This window comes from Balaenoptera musculus, chromosome 5 (genome assembly GCF_009873245.2).
Source record: "Balaenoptera musculus isolate JJ_BM4_2016_0621 chromosome 5, mBalMus1.pri.v3, whole genome shotgun sequence".
Lineage (NCBI taxonomy): Eukaryota > Metazoa > Chordata > Mammalia > Artiodactyla > Balaenopteridae > Balaenoptera > Balaenoptera musculus.
Genome location: NC_045789.1, coordinates 53,198,392 through 53,217,145, shown reverse-complemented (window position 1 = coordinate 53,217,145; position 18,754 = coordinate 53,198,392). Strand labels below are relative to the sequence as shown.

Genomic DNA, 18,754 nt, shown 5'->3' with positions numbered 1-18,754 from the left:
GACCAGTTGTACTTAATAGGTATCTACAGGACATTTCATCTGAAAACAGCAGAATAAACATTCTTTTCAAATGGACATGAAACATTTTCCAGGATAGATCACATGGTAGGCCACAAAACAAGTCTCAACAGACTTAAGAGGATACAAAGTATATCAAGCAATTTTTCTGACCACAATGGTATAAAACTAGAAATCAATGACAGGAAGAAAAATGGAAAAGCACAAACATGTGGAGACTAAACAATATGATACTAAAAACCAAATGGGTCAATGAAGAAATGGAAAAAGAAATCAGAAAATACCTCAAGACAAATGAGAATTGAAACAAAACTTTGAAAATCAGAGCAAGAGTAGTTCCAAGAGGGAAGTTTATAGTGATACAGGCCTACCTAAAGAAAAAAAAATCTAATCAACCATCTAAAGGAATTAAAAACAAAGAAGAACAAACAGAGCCCTAAGTGAGCAGAAGGAAGATAATAAAGATAAGAGAGGAAATACATAAAATAGAGACCACAAAAACAAAATAGAATAGGTCAATGAAACCAAGAGATTTTCTTTGAAAAGATAACAAAATTAATATACCTTTTGCCAAGTTAATCAAGAAAATAAGAGGACCCAACTGAACAAAATAAGAAATGAAAGAGGAGAAATAACAACTGATATCACAGAGATACAATAAATCACAAGAGAATATAATGAACAGTTATATGCCAACAAATTGGACAACCTCCGAAGAAATGGAGAAATTTCTAGAAACATACAATCTTCCAAGACTTAATCAGGAAGAAATAGACAATCTGAAACAGACTGATCACTAGTAGTGAAATTACATTAGTAATTAAAAAATACTCCCAGGAAATGAAAGTGCAGGGCCAGAAGACTTCACAGTGGGAATGCTGCCAAATGTAAAAAAGAGCTAATCCCTATCCTTCTCAAACTATTTCAAAAAATTGAAGAGAATGGAACTCTTCCAGATACATTATACAAGGCCACCATTACCCTGATACCTAACCCAGACAAAGACAATAACAAAAAATGAAAATTACAGACCAATATCTCTGATGAATATAAATGCAAAAATCCTCAACAAAATGTTAGCAAATCAAATTTAACAATATATAAAAAGGATCATACACCATGATCAAATGGGATTGATTCCAGGGATGCAAGGATGGTTCAATATTTTCAAATCAATGTGATACATCACATTCACATGATGATCTCAATAAATGCAGAAAAACATTTGACAGAATTTAACACCTATTCAACACCTATTTGATGAAGTAAAAACTCTCATCAAAGTTGGTATAGAGGAATTCATAAAGGCTATTTAATTTATGTCAAACCCACACTTAACATCATACTCAATGGTAAAAAGCTAAAATCTTTTCCTCTAAAATCAGGAACAAGATAAGGATGCCCACTCTAGCATCCTTGTTCTATTTAACATAGTATTAAAGCCCTAGCCAGAGCAATAAAACATGAAAAGTAAAATGAATCCAAATTGGAAGGTAAGAAGTAAAACTGTCATTATTTGCAGATGACAAGATGCTGTGCATAGAAAACTCTGAAGTCTCCATGAAAAAACAATTAGAAGTAATAAATGATTTCAGTAAAGTTGCAGGATACAAGATTAATATAAAGAAATATGTTGCTTTTCTATATGCTAATAATAAACTTTCAGAAAGAGAAAGCAATAAAACAATACTGTTTAAATATCTCATCAAAAATATAAACTTAAACAAGTAGGTGAAAGACCTAAATGCTGAAACTATGAAACATTGATGAAGGAGATTGAAGATGATGCAAAAAAATGGAAAGGTAGCATGTGTTTTTGGTTTGGAAGAATTAGTATTCTTAAAATGTCCATACTATGCACAGCAATCTAGAGATTTAATGTAATCCCTAAGAAAATACTCATGACATTTTTCACAGAACTAGAAGAAATAATCCTAAAATATACATGGAACCATAAAAGTCCCTGAATTGCCAAAGCAATCTTAAGAAAAAAAGGACAAAGCTGGAAGTATCATGTTCCCCGATTTCAGACTACACTACAAAGCTACAGTAATCTAAACAGCACGATACTGGCACAAAATCAGACACATAGATAAATGGAACAGAATAAAGAGCTCAGAAATAAACCCAGACACTTATGGTCAATTAATCTGTGGCAAAGGAGGCAAGAATATACAGTGGAGAAAAGGCAGTCTCTTCAATAAGAGATGCTGGGAAAACTGGACAATTATGTGTAAAAAAGTCAAATTAGAACATTTTCTAACACCTTATACAAAAATAAAATAAAAATGGATTAAAGACCTAAATGTAAGACCTGAAACCGTAAAACTCTTAGAAGAGAACGTAGGTAGAACACTGTTTGACAGAAATCATAGCAATATTTTTTTTTGGTTCTGTCTCCTAAGGAAAAAGAAACAAAAGTAAAAATAAATAAATGGGACCTAATTAAACTTAGAACATTTTGCACAGCAAAGGAAACCATAGAGAAAATGAAAAGACAACCTACTGGGAGAATGGGAGAAAATATTTGCAAATTATATGATTAATAACAGGTTAATATCCAAAATATACAAACAGCTTATACAACTCGATATCAAAAAAAAACAAACAACTCAATCAAAAAATGGCAGAAGACCTGAATAGACATTTTTACAAAAAGATATACAGACCACCAACAGGTACATGAGGAAAATGCTCAGCATTGCTAATTATCAGAGAGACACAAATCAAAACCACAAGAAGACATTATCTCACACTTGTCAGAAAGGCTGTCATTTAAAAGACAAGAAATAACAAGTTTTGGCATGGATGTGGAGAAAAGGGAACCTTAGTACACTGTTGGTGGGAAAATAAATTGGCACAGGCACTATGGAAAACATTATGGAGGTTCCTCAAAAAACTAAAGATAGAATGACCATATCATCCAGCAATTCCACTGCTGGGTATAAATACAAAGAAAACAAAAACACTAATTTGAAAGATGCATTCACTCCAATGTCCAGAGCAGCATTATTTTCAATAGATGAGATATGGATGCAACCTAAGAATCCATCAACTGATGAATGTATAAAGAAGATGATGAATGGATAAATATGCACAGAGAATATTACTGAGTCATAGGCAGAATGAAATTCTGACATTTGCAATAATGTAAATATACTTAGAGGGTATTATGCTTAGTGAAATGAATTGGACAGAGAAAGACACATACTCTACCTTATCCCTTATGAGTGGAATCTAAAAAATAAAACAAATGAATATAACATAACAGAAACAGATTCAGAGATATAGAAAACAAGTTAGTGGTTACCAGTGGGAAGAGGGAAGTAGGGAGGGGCAAAATAGTGGTATGTGATTAAACAATGCAAACTACTATGTGTAAAATAAATATGCAATGAGGATATATTGTACAGCACAGAGAAACATAGTCTTTATTTCGTAATAACTTTGTAATACAGTCTATAAAAAATTGACTCACTATGTTGTACACCTGAAGCTAATATAATATTGTAAAACAACGATGCTTCAACTAAAAATAAAAGAATGCTAATGTATCTCATTAAATGAGACATTTCCTGTAAAATTTACCTTAAAACTTACGAACATTTACTTAAAGACTTATGTTTCAAAGAAACATCTATCAAAGAGACCAGCAGATAGACCTAAGTGTGGAAAAGTAGGTAGAAGGGACATTGGGTCTGGAGGGTGTAGTGGAGATTCAGCCTAGAGAGTCTCTTGTAGGCACCAGATTGGGAAAGTTTTAGCGGTAGATGTGATTATATCTAGGGTATTGAAAGTGGTATTAAGGGATACACATCTGTTCAGACACAAGATGAAGAAACCAAAGTTCCCAAATGGTAACCATATCATGGCAATAAGAAATTCTCAAGAATTCAGAAGAAGCTGTTGAATTTTGGAAAGACTCTCCATAGGAAAGAGGTTCCAGCCCTCGGCCCAGACTCTCAGACCAGAGCTCCTGTTCCCAGGGGAGAGCCTTAGGGAGACTAATGATGATCTTTCACCTTTAGAGACTCGAAAATTACATACTCAGAAATTAGAAATTTGGATAAACAGAAATTAGGTATGGAAATAACATTTCCAAAATCTGAACCATACTATCTAGGACATGAACCGTATAATTGCAAGAGAGACACTACAAGATGAGCTATGACTCAGGGAACAACATGAAACCCAGAAGATAGCAATGGAAGAGAGCATCCTGGGTCAAGTTTTTAGGAAAGGGAAATTGGGGCAGAGCTATGAAACATAGTGTCAGTGTTAAAGCAGCATTTCTTGGGCTAGGTTAGTAGGGAGTAGAACTTCATTTTAAACCACAATATATGGAGATTGAGTAGGAAACTTTCTCTCTTGTCAGTGCGAGTCTAGGAAAAGGCAGGAATAGCCTACAAAAAGGTAACAGTTTGTCCTAATTTTAGGGAATTTGGAAGCTCGCTGAGTGGGGACTTGATTAACAACACTGAAAAATCAAAGTTTTAAAAGCACATTTTTTTCCCTTTATAAAACCATTCGATTGCCCAAATCAAGTCATAACTGCCCCTGTTTCAACGAACTGCAGGTCAGACTTCTCTCTTCAGATTTTCAGTTTAGGCTCTTTAAATCTCTGTGCGGAAATGAAGTTCAGTTTCAGACATTTCCTTCTTATAAATGGCATCAAATTTCTCATTTTGGGCGACAGTGAAGTAATGCTTCCAGTCACCTACAATCCCTAAAAATTACAAATAAGAAAACATATGAATGAATAAAATATTTTCATTATGAAGGAAAAGCTAATGTATACCAAAAGAAAAGATTGAAACAGTTTAAAGGAAGACTTTCCTTGTATTAGAATACTTTAAAAGGTCATTTCTTTTTTTTATTGGTAATTACTCCCATCTATAATTAAACAGACTCTGGCTTTTATTTATTTATTTATTTTAACATCTTTATTGGAGTATAATTGTTTTACAATGGTGTGTTACTTTCTGCTTTATAACAAAGTGAATCAGCTATACATATACATTTATCCCCATATCTCCTCCCTCTTGCATCTCCCTCCCACCCTCCCTATCCCACCCCTCCAGGTGGTCACACAGCACCAAGCTGATCTCCTGTGCTATGCGGCTGCTTCCCACTAGCTATCGATTTTACATTTGGTAGTATATATATGGCAATGCTACTCTCTCACTTTGTCCCAGCTTACCCTTCCCTCTGCCCATGTCCTCAAGTCCATTCGTTAGTAGGTCTGCGTCTTTATTCCCATCCTGCCCCTAGGTTCTTCATGACCTTTTTTTTTTTTTTTTTTTTTGGTTCCATATATATGTGTTAGCATACGGTATTTGTTTTCCTCTTTCTGACTTACTTCACTCGTATGACAGACTCTAGGTCCATCCACCTCACTACAAAAAACTCAATTTCGTTTCTTTTTATGGCTGAGTAATATTCCATTGTATATATGTGCCACATCTTCTTTATCCATTCATCCATCGATGGACACTTAGGTTGCTTCCATGTCCTGGCTACTGTAAATAGAACTGCAATGAACATTGTGGTACATGACTCTTTTTGAATTATGGTTTTCTCATGGTATATGCCCAGTAGTGGGATTGCTGGGTTGTATGGTAGTTCTATTTTTAGTTTTTTAAGGAATCTCCATACTGTTCTCCATAGTGGCTGTATCAATTTACATTCCCACCAAGTGCAAGAGGGTTCCCTTTTCTCCACACCCTCTCCAGCATTTATTGTTTGTAGATTTTTTGGTGATGGCCATTCTGACTGGTGTGAGGTGATACCTCATTGTAGTTTTGGTTTGCATTTCTCTAATGATTAGTGATGTTGAGCATCCTTTCATGTGTTTGTTGGCAATCTGTATACATTCTTTGGAGAAATGTCTCTTTAGTTCTTCTGCACATTTTTGGATTGGGTTGTTTGTTTTTTTGATATTGAGCTGCTTGTAAATTTTGGAGAGTAATCCTTTGTCAGTTGCTTCGTTTGCAAATATTTTCTCCCATTCTGAGGGTTGTCTTTTGGTCTTGTTTATGGTTTCCTTTGCTGTGCAAAAGCTTTTAAGTTTCATTAGGTCCCATTTGTTTATTTTTGTTTTTATTTCTATTTCTCTAGAAGGTGGGTCAAAAAGGATCTTGCTGTGATTTATGTAATAGAGTGTTCTGCCTATGTTTTCCTCTAAGAGTTTTACAGTGTCTGGCCTTACATTTAGGTCTTTAATCCATTTTGAGTTTATTTTTGTGTATGGTGTTAGGAAGTGTTCTAATGTTATTTGTTTACATGTAGCTGTCCAGTTTTCCCAGCACCTCTTATTGAAGAGGCTGTCTTTTCTCCATTGTATATTCTTGCCTCCTTTATAAAAAATAAGGTGTGGAGTCTGGCTTTTAAAAATACATTATAAGAAGGGTTAATTTTCTTGTCTAAATTTATGGGCTGTAAAATAGTTTCCTAAAAGAGATTCTTTTAGTGTTTCTAATTGTCCTAGGTCATCGGGTTACCACTGGTCACTGGATCAATGATCAGGGAGTATTCCATTTCATGAGTTACTTTTGGAAACTGTACAAAGGACTAGTCATGAGCACAATCAAACCATGAAACAGAAAGCTGATAAGTATCATTTCACAAAAATAATAAATGAGGATGTTATGATATTTGGATGATATTTGTGTTTCCTGAATTCACTAGACATATCTTATTTTAATTTTAGAGGAGAAGAATAGCATTAAAATCAAACACATAAAATCCCTGAACCATTTTTACAAAAGTGGAACTGTTGGGATATAAATTTACATTTAATCTTTTATACTGGATACTTAAAAATATATATTTGAAAAATTAATAATTTTTTAATGTACTGCCAATGTGTTTGGAGGAAAACATTAATTTTGCCAATTTATTTGATATTAAATATAATCGTATTGAATTTCAAGCCTTATTAACCCATGATTTCTTCATGAAGATTTAAAACCCTTTTAATGAAAACATCCCCATAGACAAGGTTGTTTCCCTGGTTATTTTACTTTATACTGTTTTCACCAAATGATAATAGTTCTTTGCAATGTATGTGAGGGTAGTGCATATCTGGGATAGTACATCTCTAAAGATGCCACTGAAAAGAGAAAGTGCAGATTTAAACAATAAAGAGTCATATATAAAGTATTCTAATAATCTTCTATTTTGAGTATAAATACTATATACACAAACACATTTGCTTCACAAGAGTGAGGGAAGTATAAACATTTTTTTGATAAAATAAATTCTTGCCAAATCCCAGGGTTTTCTGTTTTGTTGCTGTTTGGGACATAGGCATAAACATTGGACATTATCTATCCTCTCCCTAACATCGTTACTATTGTGTGACTAAATTTTGACCTTGATTTATCCAGCATGGACTCCTTCAAGACTGAAGGCCAAACTATGCCTGGCCCTTTGTTCATTCTTCACTTTTGAGCCCTTTTCAATATTCATTACATGAATGCCTCTTGTATTACATTATGAGCTTCTTGAAGCAGATGTACATGTCATTTATATTCTAGAGAATATGAGCTGCATATAGGTGTTCATGAAGAGCTTTTCATAAGTATTAACTAATGAATAAAGGGTATTCTTTAAGTGTTATTGAACGCATGAATGAATAAATGAATAGATGAAACAAACTATTAGATTAAAACATATTAGACTAATATGACTTGCTACTTTTGTGTATATCATTTTGGTCAGAAAAAATATAGTAAATGCTTATATATCTTTTACCAAAATCCTCCCCCAAAACTTGTGCTATAGGTGTTATTCCTTTCTTCATTTTGTCAGTGATGTAATCGAAACTTTGGCAGATTTATTAATATATGCAAAGTCAAAGGTTCAGTGAGTGGCATAGCCTTGATAAATTCCAGAGCAATCTGACCACAAAGGTTATGTTCTTCACTACTCCCAGAGGGGATGTAAAGACTGTCTCTCTTATATACCCTTTTCCTTTGAAGTTGACGAAAGCATGGAATCCAGATACTGAGCTTATCTCATCTATCCTTATACCCTAATGAGATATCATTGGATCGTATCAATTTTCATATGACTGGGGATAAAACTCTCCTGGAAGTTACATTCAATGATCTGGCATAATGAAAATTTGCCTTGTTTAATTAAAGAGGTTTTTTGTCTCTGTTTCTTCCACAAGAAAAACATGTGTGTGTGTTGTGTGTGTGCTGTGCATGTATCAGTCTTCTTTGTTCAAACTTGTAATGCACCATTTACAATGAAAAATTTGCCTTGCCCTCTTATACCACAGCTTATTTTTTAAGTGCAGTGTTTTTGAAAATTAAAAGAAAAACATAATTTAGTGTTTTTAGTATAGGACTACACTAAGGTACAGAGAAAACTGTGTTAGAAATATCTGTAATCATATAACTCTTTCAAAATTGAGGGTTTTGATCCACATGTTCATATGCACAATATATTCCTAGGGTTGTGTTTACTTCCTGGCACACCAACTGAAGTTTTATCTTTTTCTCTCCAACCCAGTAAAGGACATTGAAAAGAAAGGTGGCAAGACTAGGTGGATAACTTCTCAAATGTAAGTTAATAATTTGTTAAATGCATTATTTTTATCATTAATAACACATTTTTAACACAAGCCATATACAATAAACCATAATATACAGTATTTGCCTTAATGGAAATAGAGCTGTATTTTGACAGTGAATGCCATATTTCTCTATTGTCATCTTTTTAACTTAATTTTAGATTCCATGTTTTCCTATAATTCAGACAGTATTTTTAGGGAGCAAAAACTTCCCATATGGTAAAAAAATGTCGTTACTCTTGGTGAACCCTTCTTAACAAAATGACCACTGCTTTCTAAATGATAAGGGGTCTTTAAAGAAGATGGTACTGTATTGAGTGACATTAGTTTATTACTGGGGAGAAGAAGGAGGCCTATGCCAATTTAAACAAAGATTTAAGATTTAGTAATAAAAAATTTGGAATGACTCACATCAGAATTGACAAAACACTCCCTTTTAGCAGGGTAGTAAATAGAAGGAGAAATATGTATCAAGTACTCAGGGTACTTTAATAACGTGTTTACATGCATTATTTCCTTTAATAATTTCTAATCTAATTCAGCAACTTTTGTGGTAGGTATTTTTAGTGTCCTTATTTTACAGATGAAGAAATTGACATCAAAACTGGCTAAGTAACTTGGTAGAGATTACAAAGCTAATCCTCACTTCAGAGTAATTCATAAGAAACCAAAAAGGAAAATTAAACTCAGCAAAATATTAACCTTTGCGCATAAAAGAGGATTTACTGTGATCCATCACTGTACTTGGTAGATGTGTATAATTCACCAGAGGGTTGTCCTTCATCATTTCAAAGGAGGTATGATGGATGATCTTATCCAAGATCTCATCATTCAGGTTCTTCTCTAGAAATCTAACAATCTTCTTGATTTCTTTCTTTGGATTCTATCAGTGGGTAAAGAGACATATCCAAGAAAATGGTAAACAATAATTCATTAACATAATGTGAAAAAAATCATAAAAATGAAAAAATCAATAATTTATGTTTAGTAAAAGTAGACTGGAACTACTTTGTTTGTTCTAAATCTTATATTTTTAGTTTTCATTCAAAATACAATAAGAATAAATCTTGGCCTAAATATTAACAGTATTTAGAGAAAAAGATTATAGCAATGATTTTAAGCTCAATTTGTAATCAGATTTGAAATGTGAATGTTTTAGGGACCCAGTATCTTTATTCCTTCTGTTCCTTTATTCCTTCTGTTCCTTTATTCCTTCCTTTATTCCTTTTTCTGTTCTTCATCAAAATTGCTTTCTTATTCTTAATAATAATATTTAAAAACAAAAATAATAAATTCAGGGAAAACTTCAGGTATTTTTTTAAAGTGTAAATACTGATGAAATCTTGCTTGGATGTAAATTATTAAAAATAAACTCCAATGAAGTTGCAAAGATATCATATCAAAGATAAATTATTCATTGGTCTTTGAGAATAAGAAGAAAAAAATCTGAGAAAGAAATCATTTTTTCAGATTCTAATGACATAAACTTAATATTTATAGCTTTTTAGGAAGCTAAGTTAAAATCTACATAGATATATCTAGAAAGATTTTGAGGGGGTAACATCTAAGCTGAGTTTAGAAAGATGAGTCAGAGTTTACCAAGATGCAGTCTCCTGAGCGATTGGAGAGTGAATTCCCAGCAGAGAAAATAGTTAAAATTCTTGGAAGTATAGGTTCTCACAGTGTGTTCAAGGGAGGAAAAAAAGCAAAGTGGTTGCAGTTAGAGCTGAGTTGTTTATAGGATTGGGAGAGTCTATGAATCAAGAAAGATGAATTGGGGTAAAATTGAGAACATACTTGGATGTCCTGCTGAAGGATTTGGACTGTATCTGTTATGTAGTAGGGAAGCAACAGCATTTAATAATATGTCTTATTAACTCTCTGTGTGTTTATGTATGTGTGTGTGTGTGTATGTGTGTGTGTGTGTGTGGTGAATGTATGTGCTTGTGTATTTTTTTTTTTTGCAATCTCAGTTTGTTGTCTTTTTTTTTTTAACATCTTTATTGGAGTATAATTGTTTTACAGTAGTGTGTTAGTTTCTTCTGTATAACAAAGTGGATCAGCTATATGTATAGATATATCCCCATATCCCCTCCCTCTTGCATCTCCTTCCCACCCTCCCTATCCCACCCCTGGTCACAAAGCACCGAGCTGATGTAAAGGAGAAGGACACATTTGAAAGATATAATAGTTAGAGCATGTGAAACAATGGGATGTTCAGGATATAGTGGAACCATATCAGCTACATGAAAGCCAGTGAGGACAATTTACTTTCAAGCTTTGAACACTGAATGAACAACCAAACATCATTAACCAAAAGAGAGAATAAAGGAAAAGTATTACCTGTTGGAGAGAGAGAAGCAAGATGAGTTTAGTTTTGAACATGTTAAATTTGAGGGTTGTTTTAATAAAAACATGGGTTTGAATTCAGGGTAGAAGTTAAAATGGAGTTTTTGGTGGGTCATTAGCACATAAATAGTTTTGGCAACAGTGGGCTTGGACATGATCATCAAACTATAGCAAGAGTTCAAGAAGAAAAATGACTAAGTGATAGAGATTCACAGGAAAACCATGACAGTGTGATAGCCAATTAAATGTAGGAGAGAAGTTCGAAAAGAAAAGGTGCTCAAAAGAAACACAATGGTTAAAAAGGATAAGAGGATAAAAATGTCATTGATTTCAGTTAGCGTCATTAATGATCTTAGCAAGATTTGGGTAAGCAGGCATGGAAAATAGGCAAAGAGATCATGTCATTTTGGACTCCATAGATTAAGTTGAAAAAATATAATAATCCTTTTACCCCAAGATGTAGCTGAAGAATTATCTAGAATGCATTTCTACCATTTTACCTCTTTCATATCTTCATAGAATAAGAAAAGTATTGGGTGTTCTTCCTTTTTCTTCCACCAGCTTTTAACATGATTAAACCAGGAGCCAAAGGCCACTAAAACCAGAGAAAAAGTCTATTTCCATACACATTCATCAAATCAAAGGTTTGTTTGTGAACAATAAGTCAAAGTGGACAAACATTTTGTGGAATTTAGTACTCAAGGGAACTGAGACTGTAAAGCCAATTTAAACAGTTATATACCATCAGCCATTTATGGATGTACAAACAATCAGATTTTTAAAAATATTAAGTACAAAAGACGCATTTCAAATGAAAATACATTGACCTCTAATAGGTTATACTTAGCCTCACACAGAAGAAAACTATTCTTTTATGAAGTACTCAATCAATTATTTACCTAAGTACTATAAATATATCTGTAACAGATTTAACTAATGATTTGGGCAAGTTAAACAACTTCTGTTCTGAGCAGGAACTGAGAATGGGTTTTTAGCAACTGAAAAGAGATTCAAGAATATTTTCATTAAGCCAATGTTTAATACCAGGTTTATATATTGAATGTCATAGTAAAATATTAGATGTATTTGATTTAATCTTTAAATGGTATTTGAATGTACTTGTTACTGATTTGGAAAAATAAGTGTTTTGAAAGGAAAATTCATACCTGTAATGGTTAATATTATTTTTTAAAATAATTTTTAAATGACATTAATTTTTAGCCAAGGCCATCCTACCATTTCCAGTCAAGAATTTCTCTAGATATTCTCCCCAGGTTCCCGGAAGAGGTTGTAAATTATTCATTAAGTCAAAATGGTAAAATGAGACTGCAACATCCTTGGCATTTCGAGCCAGATAAATCATCTGCAGGGTGAGGATGAAAAAAATCAAATACATGATATTTTATTTAAGAAAAAAAATAACATATAGTAGGCATGTAAAACAACAGATTTGAAATCCATGAAATTAAAAACAGGAAAATAGTAAGAAAATTAATGAAACAAAAAGCTGGATCTTTTAAAAAAATCAATAAAATTGATAAACATCTAACAAGACTGACAAAATAAATAGAGAAGACACAAATTACTAGTATCAATTAAAAACAGGGGATATCACAACAAATCTTGCAGCTATTAAAAGAAAAATAAGAGTGTGAAAAGATACCAAACATCTTACTTCATCAGGGAAATGCAAATTAAAACAACGAGACACAACTCCATACTTTTTAGAATGGCCAAAACCTAGAACAGTGACAACACTAAATCCTGGTGAGGGTGTGGCACAACAGGAACTCTCACTCATTGCTGGTGGGGATGCAAAATGGTACTGCTACTTCGTAAGACACTTGTTTCTTTCAAAACAAAATATACTTTTACCATATGATCCAGAAATTGCATTACTTGGTATTTACCCAAAGGAGTTGAAAAATAAAGTTCACACAAAAACCTGCAAATGGATGTTTATACCAGCTTTGTTCATAATTGCCAAAATTTGGAAACAACCATAATGTCCTTCAGTAGGTTACTGGATAAGTAAACTCTGGTACCTCCAGTCAATAGACTATTATTCATTACTAACAAGAAATGAGCTATCAAGCCATGAAAAGGCATGGAAGAATATTAAAGGCATATTACTAAGTGAAAGAATACAATCTGAAAAGGCTACATAAGTATGATTCTAACAATATGACATACTGGAAAAGGCAAAACTATGGAGGCAATAAGAAGATCAGTGGTTGCCAGGGTTGGGGGGAGGAAAGGAATAGGTGGAGCACAGAGGATTTATAGGCAGTGAAACCGCACTGCATGGTACTATAATGGTATATACATGTCGTCATACATTTGTCCAAACCCATGGAATGTACAACACCAATAGTGAACTGTAAGGTAAATTATGGACTTTGGGAGATAATGATGTGTCCATGTAGGTTCATCAATTGTAACAAATGTATCGCTCCGGTGAGAGGTCAGAGATATTGATGATGGAGAGTCTATGCATATGTGGGAGAAAGGGATATATGCAAAACCTGTTTAACTTCCTCTCAATTTTCTGTCAAAATAAATTTGCTTTAAAAATAGATAAGATTGTTGTAAAAAAAAAAAGCCTGTTAAAAGAAAGAATAAGATGGGAATATTACTAACAACATTTCATTACAAAATTCAACAACTTAGAATTCCTCACATATCACAAACTAGCAAAAGCCAGATAGACAATCTGAATAGCTTCACAATTATTGGGAAAAAAAAAATGAGTTTTAAATTTAAAAGTTTCCCCAAAGCAAATATCCAGGCTCAAATGTCTCACTGAAGAATTTTACCAAACTATTAAATAAGAATTGATATCCTTATGCTGAGTTTTCAGAGAAGGCCAGACTATATAAGACAGCTGGGAAATAATAGTAGCAATATTGTGCTGAGATAAGGGTTTTGTTGCTGCATAACTTTGGAAAACTTGAGCTTGTAAGTTTAGGCTAAAACGTATTCTTTTAATCGAAACACTTTTTTAAATGTAGCTCACTTCTCATGGTGACAGATAAACAAAACATTTGAGCAATTACTTTACTTACTATGTGAGCGAAAAAGGGTTAAAAGTTACATTAAAAAATTTACTTGCGGTTTAGAGCATACCTTGCAGTTGTTTTCCCAGAAAGACTTAGGAATGAGATCAATTGGTAGATGTGTCTTCACAAGCCGGGGTGATGGATTCTTCTCTAATTGTTCTATACCTGGGGAAATTTAGTTTGGTTATGGAGATACTAGAGTCTCCAAGGAGCCTGCATTTCTGGATTTTCTTAACCAACTTTTCAAAATATTTTTGACCACTATATAATGCTGCTAAATTTTGAACCAATCTCAAGCATCATTTATCTGGATTCTAAGAGCCAATATTTTCTAATGGTTAAGAGCTTAGGTTCTGCGGTTAGCCTCTTTGGGTTCAAATCCTAACTTTATCACTTAATCATCATGAAACATCTGAAAGTATCCCAGAGTCTCTAGGCTTCACTTTATCCATCTCCAAAATGACAAGTAATAATACCAACCTTAGCAATTTGGAGTTTTATCATGCCTTTGCATTATTACAAGTAATTACAAAAATGTTTCCTGTATGTCAGAGATACTGATAACTGGTAATTCACATATTGGCTATTGTTATGCAGCAGCTATTGTAGTATAGATGATATCTTTGTAGAGCATCACCTGTTGTACCTGCATTTTCATTATTTCCTTTATGTGTCATATATATATATATACTACGCATATAAAAAACGAAATTTTTGTGCAATTTTTAGGTGCTGGCTGAAGTTTCTAAAGACATACAACTAATAAGTAATAGAACTTAGTTTTAAATTAAGTCTTTGGTTAAGGGTTATATGAACTTCCTTGTGACAGAAAGTATCCATTTATTTTCTACGTGAAGAGCTAGGAAGAGCCCAGGGGCCTAGATCAATCTATAAGTGACTCGGCCAGTCTGAGGGCACTTTTGGGGTAAAGGCACACTCGGACAATTTCTGACATAGACCAGGAAGAGCTGGACTAACCCTTAAGTTATGATTTTTTAATGGACTCAGTGGCCTTTATCACTTCCCAGATTTATCTGTTAATGATGCCATCCCATATAGAGTCGTCAGTCCCTAAAATCTCAATTATTCTTGTCTCCTCCTTCAGGTTTCACATCCAGTCAATCTTAAAGTCCTGTACATTTTTTCACAATATTACTTACACCCAGTCTAACCTCTAGATTACCTGTTAATCCTATGTATATCATCTTCCCATATTTTGCATACAAAGGCACACCTGCCCCAAATTGTATGACTCACTCATTCAAAGCAATCCTATGCTTCAGTTGTTCACAAAACTAACTACATATGTTAAAAAGCCACTCAGTTTCTAATAAATCATCCTTTTTAAATGTTCTATACAGCACATATTTTGTCTCACAGTTTATGCTTATTTATTTGTTTGTTGTCAGTTCCCATGCCTCTTCCCATCTTCATTCCCAAACACACACTGGAATGGAGATTCCATAAGAGCAGAAGAGTAACTTGTTATGTTCACCAGTGAATATTCTGTAGAGAATAGTTCATAGCACATGGTGGTATCAAGAAGAACCACTTAATATCAATGCAGATAGGGTTGACAGACTTAGGAAATAAAGATGCAAGAATCCCAGTTAAATTTGAACTTCACATAAACAACAGATACCTGTAAGTATCTCCCCTGCAATATTTGAAATATACTAAATAAAAGAGGTATCTATCTGATTTTCAAATTTAATTGGGTATCCTGGATTTTATCTGGAACTATTAGTTATACACCTGTAAAATTCCACCAGCTAATTCATTATGTTTCTACTGACCTGGTAGCTGCAGCCATTTTATCCAGTATTTAGAAATGAGAAATCATAATCTTCCACAACTCACTCTGCCTCAATGTCCATGACATGAAATTTTATGCCTGTCTCTTTTATAAAGTTTTCACTATCTGTTCTTCCTCTTCCATCTCTTAACTTCACTGAAAGATTTCTCAACCTCTTCTGTCTTGTGATTGTTTTGCCACGTGAGGTCCTTTAAATGAACCATTTACATACTTAAATGTGAATGTTGGGAATATGTAATGACATCGCAAGTATGCACATTCAGGTTGCAGAGGAAATCTGAGTGTCAGTTTACTCTCCTTTACCTGCTGAGCCTCACCTACTCACTCTCTGGCGATGCTACACTGCCTCACGCCCCACCCCCAACCTCCGTCTCTCACCAGTAATCTCTGACTCCTCTGTCCCTGATTACTTTGATTCTATCACTTTTTCATTTCATACTTTTCTATGGTTCTGGAGTCTTAACTCACTCGGTACTCATTTTGGTTGCTTGTCCCAGAATAATCCTTTAGTTTCAAGCTTTAGCATTTGCTCTCTGACTTCAGGCAACCACACAGAGGGAATGATACCCTCTCAGCTGGTCCTTCTCTGCCTGTGGAAGTAACTAGCTCCAGTAGGGGAGAGAATTTGAATTCTGCTGTTTACATTGATAGACATTCACCACCATAATACTGTCTTTTTATCCCAGGTTTCTAGCAGCATTTGAAAGCTAGCCCTCGCTTTTTGAAACCTCATTTGCTTACATGATACCCTACTCTGCTGATTCTCTCTTAGCTCACTGAGTATTTCTTAAGAATTACAAGCCCTGCATGATCTGTCCCTGTCTAGTTTCCAATTGTTTTGCCTCTCACTTTTCCGTTCTTTCATTGTTGTTGTTGGTGGTGGTGGTGGTTGATTTTTTAGTCCCTGGACTACACCTAGGTCTTTTCTGCATCTAGGTCCGCATACCTAATGCTTCATCTTCCTGAAATATGCTTTCTCCAGCATTGTGCAAAGCTTTAGGTCTCCATTCAGAGCTGATATCTCTAACTACCCAATCTAAAGTAAAGTCTCCTGATGTTCCCTTTCGTAGAGCCCTATTCTCTTGATATGTTAGGCTAACAATATTCGTATATTGCTAGTTTCTTTACTTATTTAATGTCACAATGTTATTGTAAGCTCCTTGGAGATAGGACATCTAATTTACTGATCTTTTTTTTTTTAATAGAATTAATTAATTTATTTATTTATTGGCTGCGTTGGGTCTTCCATTGCTGTGCGCAGGCTTTCTCTAGTTGCCGCGAGCAGGGGCTACTCTTCGTTGCAGTGTGAGGGCTTCTCATTGCGGTGGCTTCTCTTGTTGCAGAGCATAGGCTCTAGGCGTGCAGGCTTCAGTAGTTGTGGCACACTGGCTTCAGTAGTTGTGGCTCATGGGCTCTAGAGCGCAGGCTCAGTAGTTGTGGTGCACAGGCTTAGTTGCTCTGCGGCATGTGGGATCTTCCCAGGCCAAGGCTCAAACCCGTGTCCCCTGCATTGGCAGGCAGATTCTTAACCACTACGCCACCAGGGAAGCCCCTACTGATCATTTTTTATCTAGTCCGTAGCACAGTGCATAGTTCTTTAGAAGCACTCAGTAAATATTTGTGCAATGAAAAATGAATTGTATTAATAATAAATTTTATATTTTATGAGGCATCGGTACTTCTTATTTATTTAATTACAGCAATGTTCTAAATTAAGAAATTACTGTTCTAATCTGCCAAATTTTATACAACAAAATTCAGTAAAAGATAAGAAACATTTTTTTTATCAATGAGATTTTTAGTTGTTTTCTATAACAAAACTCTTTTATCTTTGATTAGCATACCTGGATGTGCATGCAATGGAATAAACTACAGTTTCTCTGTATGCCTTGCTTATTGTACTGCTTGCAAAACTTCCATTTTGTGTTACCAAATATACTCCATTTTCCTTGAATGGACATCACAAATACAGTATTTAATATGTGATGTAAATACTACTACAAAATTATAATTCCTGGGTGATTTTAAATTACCTGAAGTCCTTAGTCCAGGAAGAGCCATTTCCAGCATTGGAACTTTCACAGTTATAACATCTCGCTTACAGTTTTCAACATCTCCATCATTTAGAACCATGTCCAAAATTTCACTAATCCAAGTGGTACCTGTGGCAAAAGACAACATTTTTATAACCTTCACCTGAATCTGGGGGCAAACAGTCCCAGTTGGAAGCCTGCCATCTTAATATATTATCTTAGAAAATTAATTCTGCAGAGTTTCCCTTTCTATGCCCCAAATGTCCATTTTAATATACTCAAAGTAGATGGCTAGACTGACTTTTAGGAATACTAATTTTATTTAGGATGTTAACGATTTTGTAGAGAAGTTGATTTTCAGGAAACAAAAGCTGAAGTCAGACCTGCATTTGTCAGGCCACAAAACTCACCTGATTTGGGGTAAGTGGCTATCACGATGTCATCTGGCCTGCTTTGGAACTGTTCAATCTTTTCCCAGTTGTTTGCAAAAGCATAGGTGATGGGACAGCCATGGACTAGCTTCAGATTTTTTCTCAGGACATCTTTTTGGGAAGTCATCTTTTCTCCAGACTGTAAAAATACTTAATAGAATACTTAATAGTAATCAAATCATGGAGAAAAAAGAGGATAAAAAATAAGAAACTGAGTAACTAATGTTATTAAGACACTGCAACTTGACAGTAAAATTGGCCTTTAACACACTGAGCACAAGAGATCTAAATACAAAGGGCATTTTTATGGGTGTACAGCTGTAGATTGCAAGAGAAGCAGTTGGCTCAGTGACAAGCAGATCAAAGGTCTTTAATGGAAGCTTTGGAAAGAAATAGAACTGCACATTTTACTTTGAATTAAAAATCCCACTTCACAGAAATATGCTAAAAAATATCTGGACCTAAGG

The 18,754-nt window shown here is 34.2% G+C and overlaps 1 protein-coding gene across 1 annotated transcript; it reads right to left on the bottom strand.

Moving 5' to 3' along the window:
• Window positions 1-4,536: 4,536 nt before the first annotated feature.
• On the bottom strand, window positions 4,537-18,537 carry SULT1B1 (sulfotransferase family 1B member 1). Its single transcript, XM_036853512.1, has 7 exons — window positions 18,267-18,537; window positions 17,857-17,985; window positions 14,075-14,172; window positions 12,185-12,311; window positions 11,449-11,543; window positions 9,302-9,482; window positions 4,537-4,744 (listed from the first exon to the last, which is right to left on the bottom strand). Exons 1-7 carry the CDS (start codon window positions 18,412-18,414, stop codon window positions 4,632-4,634), a joined length of 891 nt encoding a protein of 296 aa, XP_036709407.1. The 5' UTR covers window positions 18,415-18,537; the 3' UTR covers window positions 4,537-4,631.
• Between the last annotated feature and the right edge of the window lie 217 nt (window positions 18,538-18,754).